The following is a 20,212-nucleotide window of genomic DNA, read 5'->3' as shown; positions in this document are numbered from 1 at the left end:
CACCCCAGCCACGCCCTCTGGTCCCACCTTAAGCGAGGGGTCTTGAAGCTGGGGTCAAACCTTCTCCCAAGGCCAAAAAAGTTGAATCCCAATGTTTGACCCCAAACTTGAGCTCTTGACCTCAAAATCCCAATGTCTGATCACCGAGGTCCCACCACAAGCCAAGGTCTTGACGCCAAAACCTTGACCCCAAAACCTTGACCCCAAAGGTCCAACCCTTGTCTCCTGTCAAGTCCTGCCCTCCAAACCCAACTCTTGATGCCCAAACCCAACTCTTGACGCCCAACCCTCAACCCTTGACCCCTACACCCAACCCTTGACCCCCACACCCAACCCTTGACCGTCAGCATCCAACCCTTAACCCCCAACATCCAACTCTTGACACCCAAACCCAACACTTGACCCTCAAACCCAACCCTTGACACCCAAAGCGAACCCTTGACCCCCACACCCAACCCTTGACCCTCAAAGCTAACCCTTGACCCCAAAACCCAACCCTTGACCCCAAAACCCAACCCTTGACCCCCAAACCCCTTGACCACCCCCCTCAAACCTCATCCCAACCCATGGCCATGGCGATGGATCTCCAGGGAAGGCTCCTGGGCTTCCAGCGGGTTCCTTGGAGGATCCCACCCCCCAGTGCCCACCCTGGGAGGGGGTGAGGACCCTTCCCATGACCTTTCACCCCCCTCCCTCAGCTGCCCAGACCTGCCCTGGTACCTCTCGGCCGGTGACCGCTGCCAAACCCACATCAGCAAACTGGGGCTGGGCCTGGGCGTGGGGCTGGGGCTGGGCCTGACCATCCTCATCCTCCTCATCCTCTGCATTGTCCTCACCGTCCGCTTGGCCCAAGGGCGGAAGAAATCACCCGGAGCCAGGTGAAAGAGCCGGGGTGTTCCCGTGGGGGTCACAGGAAGGGAATTGGGGGTGGTTAGGCCCCAAAATTTGGGGTTCAACAGTTTTGCCCCGTGAGGGGTGGGAGGGTTGAGACCCCCCCACCACCTCCAGCGTCACCTCCCACCCCTCCCCAGCCCCTTCACCCCTGCCCGGCTCCACAGCGCAGCCGCCGAGGACACTTGGCCGGACGGGGGCCGCAACAGCCGCGTCACCGGGATCTACCACGTCAACGGCAGAGGCGGCGGGAAAGGTGGGTCCCGAAACGGAGGGAGAAACCATCCCTGGAGAGGCAAAATGCCCCAAAATCCTCATTGGGTCATCCTCCTCTTCCTCCTCCTCTTCCTCCTCCCAGGTCCCTACGGACACAACACCTACAAGCCCAGCTCGGAGGTGGCGGAACCCCCGGCGCCGGTGGGTGATGGGGTGACGCTGTTGGGGGGGGTGGGTCCTCAGCTGCCAATCCTGACCCCCAAGCCCCAACTTGTGACCTCAAAACCCCAAACTCAACCCCAAAAACCCAGCTGTTACTCCCAAACTCCCGATTTCAACCCTCAAAACCGAAACGGTGATCTCAAAGTCTCGGTTTTGAGCCCTCAGACTCAAATTGCTGCCTCAAAACTCCCAATTTCCACCTCTGAACCCCAATTGTGATGCCCCAAAATCCAAACTCAGCCCCAAAACCCCAACTGTGACCCCCAAAACCCAAACTGTGACCCCCAAAACCCCAACTGTGACCTCACAACCCCAATTTTGATCCCCAAAACACAAACCGTGACCCCCACACCCACAAACTCAACCCCAAAACCCCAACTGTCACTCCAAACCCCCAAATTTTGATCTTTAAAGCCCCAATTGTGACCTTCAAACCCTCGCCCTCAGCATCAAATCCCCAATATTGACCCCAAAACCCCAACTGTGACCCCCAAACCCCAATTTCGACCTTCAAAACACCGATTGTGACCCCCAGCCTCCCCAATTTTGACCCTCAACCCTCAATTTCAACCCCAACCCCCCTACCTGTGACCCCCACCCCTAACCCTCAGCCCCCTCCCCATTTCTTAGGTGCTGGCAGAAGGTGCAGCAGCCCTGTGACCCCCCCCATACCTGGGACGGGGTGACCAAGGTGCCCCCCAAGACCCTCAGCACCATCGGGCAGCGACCGAAGCCCTCAGATCCCTCATTTTTGGGGGAAAAAAAGGCGGGATGAGGATCCTCTGTGAGAGAGGAGGGATCCCCCCATGGTTCTTTTTTTTTGCGGGGGGGAGGGGGGTTTCTCCTTGGAGAGGACATCCCTGGGGGGTTTGGGGTTGGATCTGACTCCGGGAGCGTCGCTGGAGCCGGACAATCCTCATCTCGGTGGAAATTATATTTATTAACGTATTTATTTCATGTCCCAAAAAATCACCTGGAAAAGGGGGGGATGGAATGGGGGGGATTCCCAAAGGAAGGGGGGCAGTGCTGATGACCCCTTTGGGGGTCAAGATTTGGGGCTGAGGGTCCCAGTTTGGGGTTTTCGGGGTCACGGTTGGGGTTTCGGGGGGCCAAGATTGGGGTGTTGGAGTCGAGGTTGACTTTTGGGAGTCGAGATTGGGGGTTTAGGGGTGACAGATGAGATTTTGGGGTCAAAACCAGGGGTTTTGGGGTCGTGATTGGAGTTTTGGGGGTCATGGACAGAGTTTTGGAGATCCAACTTGGGTGTTTGGAGGTCAAGATTGGGTTGAGGGGGGTTATGGTTGGGGTTTTGATGTCAAAACTGGGGTTTGGGGTCAAGCTTGGGATTTTGGATGTCAAGATTGGGGTTGTGAAGTTTGAAATCGGAGCTTTGGAGGTTCAGGTTGGGGTTTTGGGGTTCGAGACTGGGGTTTGGGGGGTTGAGGTTGGAATTTTGAAGGTCACAATTGACATTTTGGGGTCACAATTGGCATTTTGGGGTCGAGTTTGGGATTTTGGAGAGCACAGTTGGGGTTTTGAAGTTCAAGGTTGGCTTTTGGAAATCATGGTTGGCTTTTGGGGTTGTGGCTGGGGTTTGGATCACCAAATTTGGGGTTTTGAACATCGAGATTGGAGCTTTGGGGCTTGAGATTGGAGGTTTGGGGTGACAGCTGGCATTCTAGGGGTCGTGGGCAGGGTTTTGGGGTTGAGGGGTGGCTTGGAGGGAATTCCCAACCCCAACGACCAGGACCGAAACCAACCCACACAACGACCCAACCTCCACCGGAGAAGGAAGAAATTCCACAAAACACCCCTTTGCCAAACATTGGCGGGGCGGAGCCCCAAACCCAATAAAAACCTGACCTCCTGCCATCCCAAAATCCCAGTTCCCACCCTTCCCACTCCTCCCGGCGCTCGCTGCGGAGATAACGGTGTTTGTTTTCTGGGTGGAAATAGCACCAGGTGTGCGGGAGCGGCTGGAAAAGCAGGAAAATTGCAACCAAAGAGTTTGGGGTGGGTCCTGAGGGGGGGGAGGATGGGGAGGGGAGGCTCCAGGGGGTCCCTGATTTCCCTTCCAGGGATTTTGGAAGGGTTGGGATGTTGCTTGTGGCCATCTCTGAGCCCCCACTCAGGGTGGGGTTTGATAATTGACGCTCTGTGGTGACCAACACTGACCCAATGATGACCCAACCGTGACCCAACCCTGACCCAACGATGATCCAAGGGGTCCCAATGACATTCCCGATGTCCAGGAGTGGTCCTGGAAGAGCCGTGGCCACTCCATTGTTGCGTCACCGAAGAGGGTGGAAGGTTTGGTCCCTTCCCAACCCGGGAGCAAAGGTTCCTTTCCCGCCGCTTCTTCCTGCGGCTCCGCCAGCTCCGAGCACATTCCGGCTCTGGCATGGTGCCGGTGGAGGAGCCGTGACAGGGAAAATGAAAGTTTCTGTCTTTCATCTCCACTTCTTCCTCTTCCTCCTCTTCATCCCTGAAGGAACGAGTGAGTAGGGCCGGAATGGGATTTTTTTTGCTTGGGGGTCTTTTTTTTGGGAAAACAAGGTGGGATGGGAGGCGACGTCATCTCCTCCTGAGATTTTCCGTGGGGATCCCCTGTGGAAGGGAGACTTCACCCCCATCACCTCCATTCCTTGGATAAAATCTCCCTCTCTGAGGTCTCATCCCATTATGGGGTGGATGGGAGCGGAGCAGGGGTCCATGGGGAGGGATTGGGATCTGCAGGGATGGATTGGGATCCACAGGGATCTGCAGGGATGGGTTCGGGGTCCATGGGGAGGGATTGGGATCCACAGGGATGGATTGGGATCTGCAGGGATCTGCAGGGATGGGTTGGGGGTCCATGGGGAGGGATTGGGATCTGCAGGGATGGATTGGGATCGGCAGGGATGAGTCAGGGGTCTATGGGGAGGGATTTGGATCCACAGGGGTGGGTCAGGATCTGCAGGCATGGGTCAGGGGTCCATGGGGAGGGATTGGGATCCACAGGGATGTGTCAGGGATCAGCAGGGATGGATCTGGGGTCCTGGGAGATGGATCAAGATCCACAGGAATGGGTCAGGGGTCCCTGAGGATGGGTCAGGGGTCCATAGGGATGGATCAGAGGTCCCTGGGGGTGCATTGGGGGTCCTGGGAGATGGATCAGGGATTTGTGGGGATGGGTCAGGGGTCTCTGGACATGGACTGGAGGTTGCTCAGGGTGCATCGGAGGCCCACAGAGATGGGTCAGGGGTCCACAGGTCCACAGGGATGGGTCAGGGGTCCACAGGGATGCATCAGGAGTTCGTGGGAATGAGTCAGGGGTCCCTGGGGATGGACTGAGGGTCCCTGAGGGTGCACCGGGGTCCAGGGAGATGGATCAGGATCCACAGGGATGGGTCAGGGGTCCATGGGAATGGACTGGGGGGTCCATGGCGATGAGTTGGGGGTCCACAGGGATGGGTCAAGTGTCCAGAGGGATGGGTCAGGTGTCCATAGGGACGGGTCATGGATCGATGGGTCCACAGGTGTGGGTTGGGGGTCCACAGGGATAAGTCAGGGATCCAGGGAGACGGATCAGGAACCTCAGGGATGGATCAGGTGCCGCTCCCCACCTCCCCCCATCCTTATCTGGTAACACCATCGGGACATTCCGGGAGCTCCTTACCAGACCCCCCCTCCCCCCCATTCGTCTCTGGCTCTTCCTGGTTCCCCATCCCCCTCCTCCTCCTCCGCATCCCCCCCGCCGCCAACCCCAGCGGTTGGGGAGCATTGGAGCTGGGAAACCTCGTTAAGCGGCCGCGTTAATTACACCAGAGCGGCTCATCAAAGCGGCCGCAGCTGGAGATCCTCAAGGAAGAGCAATCAGGCTGGGAAAACGCGGATTCCGTAGGAAACGGGGCTTTTTTTTGGGGACGTTTTAAGTGGTTTTTTTAGGAGCTATTTTTGTTAATTCAGGTTGGGGTTGTTTTTTTTCTTCCTCCAAGCCGGAAATTTTCCAAAAGAAACTTAGGACAATTTGAGTCACCCTTGGGTGAGGACAAAGTGTCCCCGTGGCTCCGAAGGTGGCCCATGAGCCGATCTGAGTCAGCTCAAAGGTGTCACGGTCCTGGCGCTCACCTGGGCACTCACCTGGGCACGTGCCACGGATCCACAGTCCCGTGTGGGGAACGCAGGATTGTCACCGCTTCCCTCTGGGAAATGAAACTTGGAACTCCAGGAAGAGAAAGAGCAAAGGCGAGGGAGGACCAAGGTCCAGGTGGGAAAGGAGCAGTGAGAAATGAAACTGAAGCTGATAACGGGAGAGATAAGAGATCACCTGGATGGCTACCTGTAATTGATAGTGGCACGTGGGGCTGATAACGGCTACCTGGAATTGATAACGCTACCTGCGGCTGATAAGGGCACGTGGGGAAGGGCTGGGGGAGATCCAAGGGGTGCAGAGGGGCGGGAATGCGGGAATAAAAGCGGGAGATGCCGAGGCTCTCGTCACCCTTGGGGTGATGGGGAGGATGAGGAGGGGGAGGTGTTCCCAAAATTGAGGAATTGTGACTTAAAGGGAACATTCCAGAGGGTCACACCTGCTCCAGGTGGGTCCAAACCCTTGCCATGAGCCCCAGAAGGTACCAGGGGGGTCAAAAAACCACGGGGACAATGGGAACATCGAGTCCAGGACATGCCAAGCCCATCCCAGACTGGGACTTTCCTCTCTCTCCGCAGCATCTGGGAGCACTGTGGGACCCCCAGCCACGGACACCTCCAAGCCCCACACGGAAAAAGGGAATGGGACAAACGCAAGAACCAAAACCAACACCAGCAGCACCACGGGAAGTTCCACAGTGCTTACACGAACCTGGAGCAACGTTACACCCATGAATAACGCTGAGGAATCCTCGACCACATCTGCAGGAACAAGTAAGCCCAACGCACTTCCTAACTCTACATACAACACCACCACTACAGCAAACACTACCACCACTAAATCCATCACCACCTCCACAACTACAAGTAACAGCACTACAACCATGAGCACAAGCTCCACAGTCGACAGTGGCAGCTCTACACCTACAAATAGCAGCACTACACGCAGTACTAGCACCCCCACACCAACAAGTACCAGCACTGCGCACACCAGTAACAGCTCTGCAATACACGGTAGTAGCTCTACATCCAGCACCATCTCTACATCCACCAGCACCAGCTCCACACCCACTACTAGCAGCTCTGAAACTGCAAGTAGCACCTCTACACCCACCAGTAGTAGCTCCACATCCAGCGCCACCTCTACACTAACAACCACTACCAGTTCAACTCCTACAAGTAGCAGCTCTATGCCCATCACCACATCTACACCCACCAGCAGCACCTCCACACCCACCAGCAGCACCTCCACACTCACCAGTAGTATCTCTACACCTACAAGTAGCAGCACTACACTCACCACCATCTCTACACCCACCACTACTGCCTCTACACCCACCCAGAGTAGCTCAACTCCCACCACTACCAGCTCTACTGTTGGGGTTTTAGTTTAGTCTGTTTTTTCTCTGTTAAAGGAATTTTCTCCCATATGCATGTTGCTAGGGGACAAATAGCTGTACTTAAGAAAGACAAAAGGGGAGTGGGGCGGACCTGGCTACTCCTTTGTCTACACCTGGGTGTGGGGTCAGTTCGCTCTGAGCGTCCGGGGAGAGAAGCTGCAGAGAAAGGAGCTGCTGCTTCTTTCTTTTTGGCCGTTCTTTCTTCCTGCTGGAAACAACGCCGGGACCCCAAAAGCCGCTTTCCCTGCCCTGCTGGAGACCGAGCTGTGGCTGCCCTGCTCCGCTGCTGCTTCGAGCTTTCGCTACGCTGTAGCCCTGCTCGCCCTGCCTGCCTGGGCCTCCGTGGGTTTTTCCCATCTGGATACATCTCGTCTGCCACCCGGGATTTGCGTTCGTCCCTGCCGTTCCAGCCTGCTGTCCCTGAGAGCCCGGGATCAACTGCCCAGCGGTTTGTGAAGCCTTTGTTCCATCCCTTCCCGGGATCCCAGGGCACCAGAGCCGCGGGTTTCCCGAGCTCGCTCCGGAGCGCCCCCTGCAGCCGCGGGGGAACCATCGCACCTGCCCTGCTCACCGGGAGCCGCCAGCGCCCCTGCCGGCTGCGAGCGGAACTGCACCCGAGGGGAAATAGCCTGACAGCTGAGAAGGCTGGCACTGGGTTTGTGATTGCTGTTACTGCCATAGTTGTTGTTGTTTTGTTTGACTGGTTATATACATATATATATATATAGTAAAGAACTGTTATTCCTATTTCCCACATCTTCGCCTAAAGGCTCTTGATTTCAAAATATAATAACTTGGAGGGAAAAGGGGTTATATCTGCCACTTCAAGGGGGGCCTCTGCCTTCCTTAGCAGACACCTGTCTTTCAAAACCGAGACATCTACATTCACCTCCACCTCTACACCATCCACTAGCAGCTCAACGCCCATCACTAGTAGCTCTACACCCACAAGTAGCAGCTCTACGCTCACCACCACTTACACAACTACAGGTAGCAGTTCTACTCCTACCACCACCTCCACACCCGCCACTAGCAGCTCTGAAACTACAAGTACCAACACTCCACACACCACTAGTAGCTCTACACACACCACTGCCACTACACCCACCGCTAGCAGCTCTGAAACTACAAGTAGCAGCCCTACACCCACCACGAATGGCTCTACAACCAGTGCCACCTCTACAGTAACAACCAGGAGCGCTTCAACGCCTACAAGTAGCAGCTCTACAACCACCGGTAGCACATCTACACCCACCAGCAGCAGCTCCATAATCACCACTAGCCGCTCAACACCCACCAGTAGTAGCTCTGCAACCTCCAGTAGCACTCCCACACCAACAAGTACCAGCACTGCGCACACCACTAGCAGCTCTGCAACAACCGGTAGTAGCTCTACATCCAGCACCATCTCTCCAATAACAACCACTAGCAGTTCAACTCCTGCAAGTAGCAGCTCTATGCTCACCACCACAAACACAACTACAAGTAGCAGTTCTTCTCCTACCACCACCTCCACACCCGCCACTAGCAGCTCTGAAACTACAAGTACCAACACTCCACACACCACTAGTAGCTCTACACACACCACTGCCACTACACCCACCACTAGCAGCTCTGAAACTGCAAGTAGCAGCCCTACACCCACCACGAATGGCTCTACAACCAGTGCCACCTCTACACTAACAACCAGTGGCACTTCAACGCCTACAAGTAGCAGCTCTACACTCAGCAGTAGTGCATCTACACCCACCAGCAGCAGCTCCACACTCACCGGTAGCAGCTCTGAAATTACAAGCACAAGCACTGCGCACACAAGTAGTAGCTCTACATCCAGCCCCACCTCTCCTATAACAACCACTAGCAGTTCAACTCCTGCAAGTAGTAGCTCAACACCCACCAGTAGCATCTCTACACCCACCACCACCAGCTCCACACCCATCACTAGCAGCTCTGAAACGACGAGTAGCGCATCTACACCCACCAGCAGTAGCTCTACATCCAGCACCACCTCTACACTAACAACCACTACCAGTTCTACACCTACAAGTGGCAGCTCTACGCCCATCACCACATCTAAACCCACCAGCAGCGCCTCCACACTCACCAGTACTATCTCTACACCTACAAGTAGCAGCTCCACACTCACCAGTACTATCTCTACAACTAGAAGTAGCAGCACTACACTCACCACCATCTCTACACCCACCACGAATGGCTCTACAACCAGTGCCACCTCTACACTAACAACCAGTAGCACTTCAACACCTACGAGTAGCAGCTCTGCACCCACCAGTAGCGCATCTACACCCACCAATACCACCTCCACACTCACCGGTAGCAGCTCAACACCCACCAGTAGTAGCTCTGCAACCTCCAGTAGCAGTCCTACACCAACAAGTACCAGCACTGCGCACACCACTAGCAGATCTGCAACAACCGGGAGTAGCTCTACATCCAGCACCACCTCTCATATAACAACCACTAGCAGTTCAACTCCTGCAAGTAGTAGCTCAACACCCACCAGTAGCATCTCTACACCCACCACCACCAGCTCCACACCCATCACTAGCAGCTCTGAAACTACGAGTAGCCCATCTACACCCACCAGCAGTAGCTCTACATCCAGCGCCACCTCTACACTAACAACCACTAGCAGTTCTACACATACAAGTGGCAGCTCTACGCCCATCACCACATCTACACCCACCAGCAGCACCTCCACACTCACCAGTACTATCTCTACACCTACAAGTAGCAGCACTACACTCACCACCATCTCTACACCCACCACTACTGCCTCTACACCCACCCAGAGTAGTTCAACTCCCACCACTACCAGCTCTACACTCACCTCCACCTCTACACCATCCACTAGCAGCTCAACGCCCATCACTAGTAGCTCTACACCCACAAGTAGCAGCTCTACGCTCACCACCACTTACACAACTACAGGTAGCAGTTCTACTCCTACCACCACCTCTACACCCGTCACTAGCAGCTCTGAAACTACAAGTACCAACACTCCACACACCACTAGTAGCTCTACACACACCATTGCCACTACACCCACCACTAGCAGCTCTGAAACTACAAGTAGCAGCCCTACACCCACCACGAATGGCTCTACAACCAGTGCCACCTCTACACTAACAACCAGTAGCACTTCAACGCCTACAAGTAGCAGCTCTACACCCACCAGTAGCGCATCTACACCCACCAGCAGCAGCTCCACAATCACCACTAGCCGCTCAACACCCACCAGTGGCAGCTCTACACCCACCAGTAGCACTCCCATACCAACAAGTACCAGCACTGCGCACACTAGTAGTAGATCTGCAACAACCGGTAGTAGCTCTACATCCAGCACCATCTCTACACCCACCAGCACCAGCTCCACACCCACTACTAGCAGCTCTGAAATTACAAGTAGCACCTCTACACCCAGCAGTAGTAGCTCCACATCCAGCACCACCTCTCCAATAACAACCACTAGCAGTTCAGCTCCTACAAGTAGCAGCTCTACACCCACCAGCAGTGCATCTACACCCACCAGCAGCAGCTCCACAATCACCACTAGCCGCTCCACACCCATCAGCAGCAGCTCTGCAACCACCACTAGCACTCCCACACCAACAAGTACCAGCACTGCGCACACCACTAGCAGCACTGCAACAACCGCTAGTAGCTCTACATCCAGCACCATCTCTACACCCACCAGCACCACCTCCATACCCACCACTAGCAGCTCTGAAACTGCAAGTAGCACCTCTACACCCACCAGTAGTAGCTCCACATCCAACGCCACCTCTCCAATAACAACCACTAGCAGTTCAATTCCTACAAGTAGCAGCCCTACACCCACCACGAATGGCTCTACAACCAGTGCCACCTCTACACTAACAACCAGTGGCACTTCAACGCCTACAAGTAGCAGCTCTACACCCACCAGTAGCGCATCTACACCCACCAGCAGCAGCTCCACAATCACCACTAGCCGCTCAACACCCACCAGCAGCGGCTCTGCAACCTCCAGTAGCACCCCCACACCAACAAGTACCAGCTCTGTGCACACCACTAGCAGCTCTGTAACAACCGGTAGTAGCTCTACATCCAGCACCATCTCTACATCCACCAGCACCAGCTCCACACCCACTACTAGCAGCTCTGAAACTGCAAGTAGCACCTCTACACCCACCAGTAGTAGCTCCACATCCAGCGCCACCTCTCCAATAACAACCACTAGCAGTTCAACTCCTACAAGTAGTACCTCTACACCCACCAGTAGCACGTCTACACCCACCAGCACCACCTCCATGCTCACCACTAGCAGCTCTGAAACTACAAGTACCAACACTCCACACACCACTAGTAGCTCTACACACACCACTGCCACTACACCCACCGCTAGCAGCTCTGAAACTACAAGTAGCAGCCCTACACCCACCACGAATGGCTCTACAACCAGTGCCACCTCTACAGTAACAACCAGGAGCGCTTCAACGCCTACAAGTAGCAGCTCTACACCCACCAGTAGCGCATCTACACCCACCAGCAGCAGCTCCACAATCACCACTAGCCGCTCCACACCCACCAGTGGCAGCTCTACAGCCACCACTAGCACTCCCATACCAACAAGTACCAGCACTGCGCACACCACTAGCAGCTCTGCAACAACCGGTAGTAGCTCTATATCCAGCACCATCTCTACACCCACCAGCACCAGCTCCACTCCCACCACTAGCAGCTCTGAAACTACAAGTAGCACCTCTACACCCACCAGTAGTAGCTCCACATCCAGCGCCACCTCTCCAATAACAACCACTAGCAGTTCAACTCCTACAAGTAGTAGCTCTACACCCACCAGTAGCATACCTACACCCACCAGCACCACCTCCATACCCACCACTAGCAGCTCTGAAACCACAAGTACCAACACTCCACACACCACTAGTAGCTCTACACACACCACTGCCACTACACCCACCGCTAGCAGCTCTGAAACTACAAGTACCAACACTCCACACACCACTAGTAGCTCTACACACACCACTGCCACTACACCCACCACTAGCAGCTCTGAAACTACAAGTAGCAGCCCTACACCCACCACGAATGGCTCTACAACCAGTGCCACCTCTACAGTAACAACCAGGAGCGCTTCAACGCCTACAAGTAGCAGCTCTACACCCACCAGTAGCGCATCTACACCCACCAGCAGCAGCTCCAAAATCACCACTAGCCGCTCCACACCCACCAGTGGCAGCTCTACACCCACCAGTAGCACTCCCATACCAACAAGTACCAGCACTGCGCACACCACTAGCAGCTCTGCAACAACCGGTAGTAGCTCTACATCTAGCGCCATCTCTACGCCCACCAGCACCAGCTCCACACCCACCACTACCAGCTCTGAAACTGCAAGTAGCACCTCTACACCCACCAGTAGTAGCTCTACATCCAGCGCCACCTCTCCAATAACAACCACTAGCAGTTCAACTCCTACAAGTAGTAGCTCTACACCCACCAGCAGTGCATCTACACCCACCAGCAGCAGCTCCACAATCACCACTAGCCGCTCAACACCCACCAGTGGCAGCTCTACACCCACCACTAGCACTGCCACACCAACAAGTACCAGCACTGCGCACACTAGTAGTAGCTCTGCCACAACCGATAGTAGCTCTACATCCAGCACCATCTCTACACCCACCAGCACCACCTCCACACCCACCACTAGCAGCTCTGAAACTGCAAGTAGCACCTCTACACCCACCAGTAGTAGCTCCACATCCAGCGCCACCTCTCCAATAACAACCACTAGCAGTTCAACTCCTACAAGTAGCAGCTCTACACCCACCAGCAGTGCATCTACACCCACCAGCAGCAGCTCCACAATCACCACGAGCAGCTCAACACCCACCAGTAGTAGCTCTGCACCCACCACTAGCACTCCCATACCAACAAGCACCAGCACTGCGCACACCACTAGCAGCTCTGCAACAACCGGTAGTAGCTCTACATCCAGCACCATCTCTACGCCCACCAGCACCATCTCCACACCCACTACTAGCAGCTCTGAAACTACAAGTAGCACCTCTACACCCACCAGTAGCGCATCTACACCCACCAGCAGCAGCTCCATAATCACCACTAGCCGCTCCACACCCACCAGTGGCAGGTCTACACCCACCACTAGCACTCCCATACCAACAAGTACCAGCAGTGCGCACACCACTAGCAGCTCTGCCACAACCGGTAGTAGCTCTACATCCAGCACCATCTCTACACCCACCAGCACCAGCTCCACACCCACTACTAGCAGCTCTGAAACTACAAGTAGCACCTCTACACCCACCAGTAGTAGCTCCACATCCAGCGCCACCTCTCCAATAACAACCACTAGCAGTTCAACTCCTACAAGTAGTAGCTCTACACCCACCAGTAGCACGTCTACACCCACCAGCACCACCTCCATACGCACCACTAGCAGCTCTGAAACTACAAGTACCAACACTCCACACACCACTAGTAGCTCTACACACACCACTGCCACTACACCCACCGCTAGCAGCTCTGAAACTACAAGTAGCAGCCCTACACCCACCACGAATGGCTCTACAACCAGTGCCACCTCTACACTAACAACAAGTGGCACTTCAACGCCTACAAGTAGCAGCTCTACACCCACCAGTAGCGCATCTACACCCACCAGCAGCAGCTCCACAATCACCACTAGCCGCTCCACACCCACCAGCAGCGGCTCTGCAACCACCACTAGCACCCCCACACCAACAAGTACCAGCTCTGTGCACACCACTAGCAGCTCTGTAACAACCGGTAGTAGCTCTACATCCAGCACCATCTCTACACCCACCAGCACCACCTCCACACCCACTACTAGCAGCTCTGAAACTACAAGTAGCACCTCTACACCCACCAGTAGTAGCTCCACATCCAGCGCCACCTCTCCAATAACAACCACTAGCAGTTCAACTCCTACAAGTAGTACCTCTACACCCACCAGTAGCGCATCTACACCCACCAGCAGCAGCTCCATAATCACCACTAGCCGCTCAACACCCACCAGTGGCAGCTCTACACCCACCACTAGCACTCCCATACCAACAAGTACCAGCACTGCGCACACTAGTAGTAGCTCTGCAACAACCGGTAGTAGCTCTATATCCAGCACCATCTCTACACCCACCAGCACCACCTCCACACCCACTACTAGCAGCTCTGAAACTACAAGTAGCACCTCTACACCCACCAGTAGTAGCTCCACATCCAGCGCCACCTCTCCAATAACCACTAGCAGTTCAACTCCTACAAGTAGTACCTCTACACCCACCAGTAGCATATCTACACCCACCAGCACCACATCCATGCCCACCACTGGCAGCTCTGAAACCACAAGTACCAACACTCCACACACCACTAGTAGCTCTACACACACCATTGCCACTACACCCACCACTAGCAGCTCTGAAACTACAAGTAGCAGCCCTACACCCACCACGAATGGCTCTACAACCAGTGCCACCTCTACAGTAACAACCAGTAGCGCTTCAATGCCTACAAGTAGCAGCTCTACAACCACCAGTAGCACATCTACACCCACCAGCAGCAGCTCCATAATCACCACTAGCCGCTCCACACCCACCAGTGGCAGCTCTACACCCACCATTAGCACTCCCACACCAACAAGTACCAGCACTGCGCACACTAGTAGTAGCTCTGCCCCAACCGGTAGTAGCTCTACATCCAGCACCATCTCTACACCCACCAGCACCAGCTCCACACCCACCACTAGCAGCTCTGAAACTACAAGTAGCACCTCTACACCCACCAGTAGTAGCTCCACATCCAGCGCCACCTCTCCAATAACAACCACTAGCAGTTCAACTCCTACAAGTAGTACCTCTACACCCACCAGTAGCATATCTACACCCACCAGCACCACCTCCATACCCACCACTAGCAGCTCTGAAACTACAAGTACCAACACTCCACACACCACTAGTAGCTCTACACACACCACTGCCACTACACCCACCGCTAGCAGCTCTGAAACTACAAGTAGCAGCCCTACACCCACCACGAATGGCTCTACAACCAGTGCCACCTCTACACTAACAACCAGTGGCACTTCAACGCCTACAAGTAGCAGCTCTACACCCACCAGTAGCGCATCTACACCCACCAGCAGCAGCTCCACAATCACCACTAGCCGCTCAACACCCACCAGTGGCAGCTCTACACCCACCAGTAGCACTCCCATACCAACAAGTACCAGCACTGCGCACACCACTAGCAGCTCTGCCACAACCGGTAGTAGCTCTACATCCAGCACCATCTCTACACCCACCAGCACCAGCTCCATACCCACTACTAGCAGCTCTGAAACTACAAGTAGCACCTCTACACCCACCAGTAGTAGCTCCACATCCAGCGCCACCTCTCCAATAACAACCACTAGCAGTTCAACTCCTACAAGTAGTACCTCTACACCCACCAGTAGCATACCTACACGCACCAGCACCACCTCCATACCCACCGCTAGCAGCTCTGAAACTACAAGTAGCAGCCCTACACCCACCATGAATGGCTCTACAACCAGTGCCACCTCTACACTAACAACCAGTAGCGTTTCAACGCCTACAAGTAGCAGCTCTACACCCACCAGTAGCGCATCTACACCCACCAGCAGCAGCTCCACAATCACCACTAGCCGCTCAACACCCACCAGGGGCAGCTCTACACCCACCACTAGCACTCCCATACCAACAAGTACCAGCTCTGCGCACACCACTAGCAGCTCTGCAACAACCGGTAGTAGCTCTACATCCAGCACCATCTCTACACCCACCAGCACCACCTCCATACCCACTACTAGCAGCTCTGAAACTGCAAGTAGCACCTCTACACCCACCAGTAGTAGCTCTACATCCAGCGCCACCTCTCCAATAACAACCACTAGCAGTTCAACTCCTACAAGTAGTACCTCTACACCCACCAGCAGTGCATCTACACCCACCAGCAGCAGCTCCACAATCACCACTAGCCGCTCCACACCCACCAGTGGCAGCTCTACACCCACCACTAGCACTCCCATACCAACAAGTACCAGCACTGCGCACACCACTAGCAGCTCTGCAACAACCGGTAGAAACTCTATATCCAGCACCATCTCTACACCCACCAGCACCAGCTCCACACCCACTACTAGCAGCTCTGAAACTACAAGTAGCACCTCTACACCCACCAGTAGTAGCTCTACATCCAGCGCCACCTCTCCAATAACAACCACTAGCAGTTCAACTCCTACAAGTAGTAGCTCTACACCCACCTGCAGTGCATCTACACCCACCAGCAGCAGCTCCACAATCGCCACGAGCAGCTCAACACCCACCAGTAGTAGCTCTGCAACCACCACTAGCACTGCCATACTAACAAGTACCAGCAGTGCGCACACCACTAGCAGCTCTGCAACAACCGGTAGTAGCTCTACATCCAGCACCATCTCTACACCCACCAGCACCAGCTCCACACCCACTACTAGCAGCTCTGAAACTACAAGTAGCACCTCTACACCCACCAGTAGTAGCTCCACATCCAGCGCCACCTCTCCAATAACAACCACTAGCAGTTCAACTCCTACAAGTAGTACCTCTACACCCACCAGCAGTGCATCTACACCCACCAGCAGCAGCTCCACAATCACCACTAGCCGCTCCACACCCACCAGTGGCAGCTCTACACCCACCACTAGCACTCCCATACCAACAAGTACCAGCACTGCGCACACTAGTAGTAGCTCTGCAACAACCGGTAGTAGCTCTACATCCAGCACCATCTCTACACCCACCAGCACCACCTCCACACCCACCACTAGCAGCTCTGAAACTGCAAGTAGCACCTCTACACCCACCAGTAGTAGCTCCACATCCAGCGCCACCTCTCCAATAACAACCACTAGCAGTTCAACTCCTACAAGTAGTAGCTCTACAGCCACCAGTAGCACGTCTACACCCACCAGCACCACCTCCATACCCACCACTAGCAGCTCTGAAACTACAAGTACCAACACTCCACACACCACTAGTAGCTCTACACACACCATTGCCACTACACCCACCGCTAGCAGCTCTGAAACTACAAGTAGCAGCCCTACACCCACCACGAATGGCTCTACAACCAGTGCCACCTCTACAGTAACAACCAGTAACGTTTCAACGCCTACAAGTAGCAGCTCTACACCCACCAGTAGCGCATCTACACCCACCAGCAGCAGCTCCATAATCACCGCTAGCCGCTCCACACCCACCAGTGGCAGCTCTACACCCACCACTAGCACTCCCATACCAACAAGTACCAGCACTGCGCACACCACTAGCAGCTCTGCAACAACCGGTAGTAGCTCTATATCCAGCACCATCTCTACACCCACCAGCACCACCTCCATACCCACTACTAGCAGCTCTGAAACTACAAGTAGCACCTCTACACCCACCAGTAGTAGCTCCACATCCAGCGCCACCTCTCCAATAACAACCACTAGCAGTTCAACTCCTACAAGTAGTACCTCTACACCCACCAGTAGCACGTCTACACCCACCAGCACCACCTCCATACCCACCACTAGCAGCTCTGAAACTACAAGTACCAACACTCCACACACCACTAGTAGCTCTACACACACCACTGCCACTACACCCACCGCTAGCAGCTCTGAAACCACAAGTACCAACACTCCACACACCACTAGTAGCTCTACACACACCACTGCCACTACACCCACTGCTAGCAGCTCTGAAACTGCAAGTAGCAGCCCTACACCCACCACGAATGGCTCTACAACCAGTGCCACCTCTACACTAACAACCAGTGGCACTTCAACGCCTACAAGTAGTAGCTCTACACCCACCAGTAGCGCATCTACACCCACCAGCAGCAGCTCCACAATCACCACTAACCGCTCAACACCCACCAGGGGCAGCTCTACACCCACCAGTAGCACTCCCATACCAACAAGTACCAGCACTGCGCACACCACTAGCAGCTCTGCAACAACCGGTAGTAGCTCTACATCCAGCACCATCTCTACACCCACCAGCACCACCTCCATACCCACCACTAGCAGCTCTGAAACTACAAGTAGCACCTCTACACCCAGCAGTAGTAGCTCCACATCCAGTGCCACCTCTCCAATAACAACCACTAGCAGTTCAACTCCTACAAGTAGTACCTCTACACCCACCAGCAGTGCATCTACACCCACCAGCAGCAGCTCCACAATCACCACTAGCCGCTCCACACCCACCAGTGGCAGCTCTACACCCACCACTAGCACTCCCATACCAACAAGTACCAGCACTGCGCACACTAGTAGTAGCTCTGCAACAACAGGTAGTAGCTCTACATCCAGCACCATCTCTACACCCACCAGCACCACCTCCACACCCACCACTAGCAGCTCTGAAACTGCAAGTAGCACCTCTACACCCACCAGTAGTAGCTCCACATCCAGCGCCACCTCTCCAATAACAACCACTAGCAGTTCAACTCCTACAAGTAGTAGCTCTACAGCCACCAGTAGCACGTCTACACCCACCAGCACCACCTCCATACCCACCACTAGCAGCTCTGAAACTACAAGTACCAACACTCCACACACCACTAGTAGCTCTACACACACCATTGCCACTACACCCACCACTAGCAGCTCTGAAACTACAAGTAGCAGCCCTAGACCCACCAGTAGCGCATCTACACCCACCAGCAGCAGCTCCATAATCACCACTAGCCGCTCCACACCCACCAGTGGCAGCTCTACACCCACCACTAGCACTCCCATACCAACAAGTACCAGCACTGCGCACACCACTAGCAGCTCTGCCACAACCGGTAGTAGCTCTACATCCAGCACCATCTCTACACCCACCAGCACCAGCTCCACACCCACCACTAGCAGCTCTGAAACTACAAGTAGCACCTCTACACCCACCAGTAGTAGCTCCACATCCAGCGCCACCTCTCCAATAACAACCACTAGCAGTTCAACTCCTACAAGTAGTACCTCTACACCCACCAGTAGCATACCTACACGCACCAGCACCACCTCCATACCCACCACTAGCAGCTCTGAAACTACAAGTACCAACACTCCACACACCACTAGTAGCTCTACACACACCATTGCCACTACACCCACCGCTAGCAGCTCTGAAACTACAAGTAGCAGCCCTACACCCACCATGAGTGGCTCTACAACCAGTGCCACCTCTACACTAACAACCAGTAGCGTTTCAACGCCTACAAGTAGCAGCTCTACACCCACCAGTAGCGCATCTACACCCACCAGCAGCAGCTCCATAATCACCGCTAGCCGCTCCACACCCACCAGTGGCAGCTCTACACCCACCACTAGCACTCCCATACCAACAAGTACCAGCACTGCGCACACCACTAGCAGCTCTGCAACAACCAGTAGTAGCTCTATATCCAGCACCATCTCTACACCCACCAGCACCAGCTCCATACCCACCACTAGCAGCTCTGAAACTACAAGTAGCACCTCTACACCCACCAGTAGTAGCTCCACATCCAGCGCCACCTCTCCAATAACAACCACTAGCAGTTCAACTCCTACAAGTAGTACCTCTACACCCACCAGTAGCACGTCTACACCCACCAGCACCACCTCCATACCCACCACTAGCAGCTCTGAAACTACAAGTACCAACACTCCACACACCACTAGTAGCTCTACACACACCACTGCCACTACACCCACCGCTAGCAGCTCTGAAACTACAAGTACCAACACTCCACACACCACTAGTAGCTCTACACACACCACTGCCACTACACCCACCGCTAGCAGCTCTGAAACTACAAGTAGCAGCCCTACACCCACCACGAATGGCTCTACAACCAGTGCCACCTCTACAGTAACAACCAGGAGCGCTTCAACGCCTACAAGTAGCAGCTCTACACCCACCAGTAGCGCATCTACACCCACCAGCAGCAGCTCCACAATCACCACTAGCCGCTCAACACCCACCAGTGGCAGCTCTACACCCACCAGTAGCACTCACACAACAACAAGTACCAGCACTGCGCACACCACTAGCAGCTCTGCAACAACCGGTAGTAGCTCTACATCCAGCACCATCTCTACACCCACCAGCACCACCTCCATACCCACCACTAGCAGCTCTGAAACTGCAAGTAGCACCTCTACACCCACCAGTAGTAGCTCCACATCCAGCGCCACCTCTCCAATAACAACCACTAGCAGTTCAACTCCTACAAGTAGTAGCTCTACACCCACCAGTAGCATACCTACA

At 54.7% G+C, this 20,212-nt stretch overlaps 1 protein-coding gene across 1 annotated transcript; it reads left to right on the top strand.

Moving 5' to 3' along the window:
• Window positions 1–8,317: 8,317 nt before the first annotated feature.
• LOC116438832 (uncharacterized threonine-rich GPI-anchored glycoprotein PJ4664.02-like) lies at window positions 8,318–19,848 on the top strand. Its single transcript, XM_032097840.1, has 7 exons — window positions 8,318–9,773; window positions 9,813–11,219; window positions 11,319–11,390; window positions 11,989–12,001; window positions 12,349–12,504; window positions 15,424–15,769; window positions 19,801–19,848. The coding sequence occupies exons 1-7, from the start codon at window positions 8,318–8,320 to the stop codon at window positions 19,846–19,848; spliced, it is 3,498 nt and encodes a 1,165-aa protein (XP_031953731.1).
• Window positions 19,849–20,212: the final 364 nt, after the last annotated feature.

Source organism: Corvus moneduloides, unplaced genomic scaffold, assembly GCF_009650955.1.
Source record: "Corvus moneduloides isolate bCorMon1 unplaced genomic scaffold, bCorMon1.pri scaffold_126_arrow_ctg1, whole genome shotgun sequence".
Classification (NCBI taxonomy): domain Eukaryota; kingdom Metazoa; phylum Chordata; class Aves; order Passeriformes; family Corvidae; genus Corvus; species Corvus moneduloides.
Note: the sequence above shows the minus strand (reverse complement) of the source record. Positions and strands in the feature narration are given on the sequence as shown.

What these genes read in the sequence shown, in the direction of transcription:
- LOC116438832 (XM_032097840.1), top strand. Translation starts at nt 8,318, where the DNA reads ATGCTCACCACCACAAACACAACTACAAGTAGCAGTTCTTCTCCTACC. An exon ending in TAGTAGCTCTACACCCACAA is followed by an intron (nt 9,774 to 9,812) that starts GTAGCAGCTCTA and finishes ACACAACTACAG; the next exon opens with GTAGCAGTTCTACTCCTACC. An exon ending in TACAAGTACCAACACTCCAC is followed by an intron (nt 11,220 to 11,318) that starts ACACCACTAGTA and finishes CGAATGGCTCTA; the next exon opens with CAACCAGTGCCACCTCTACA.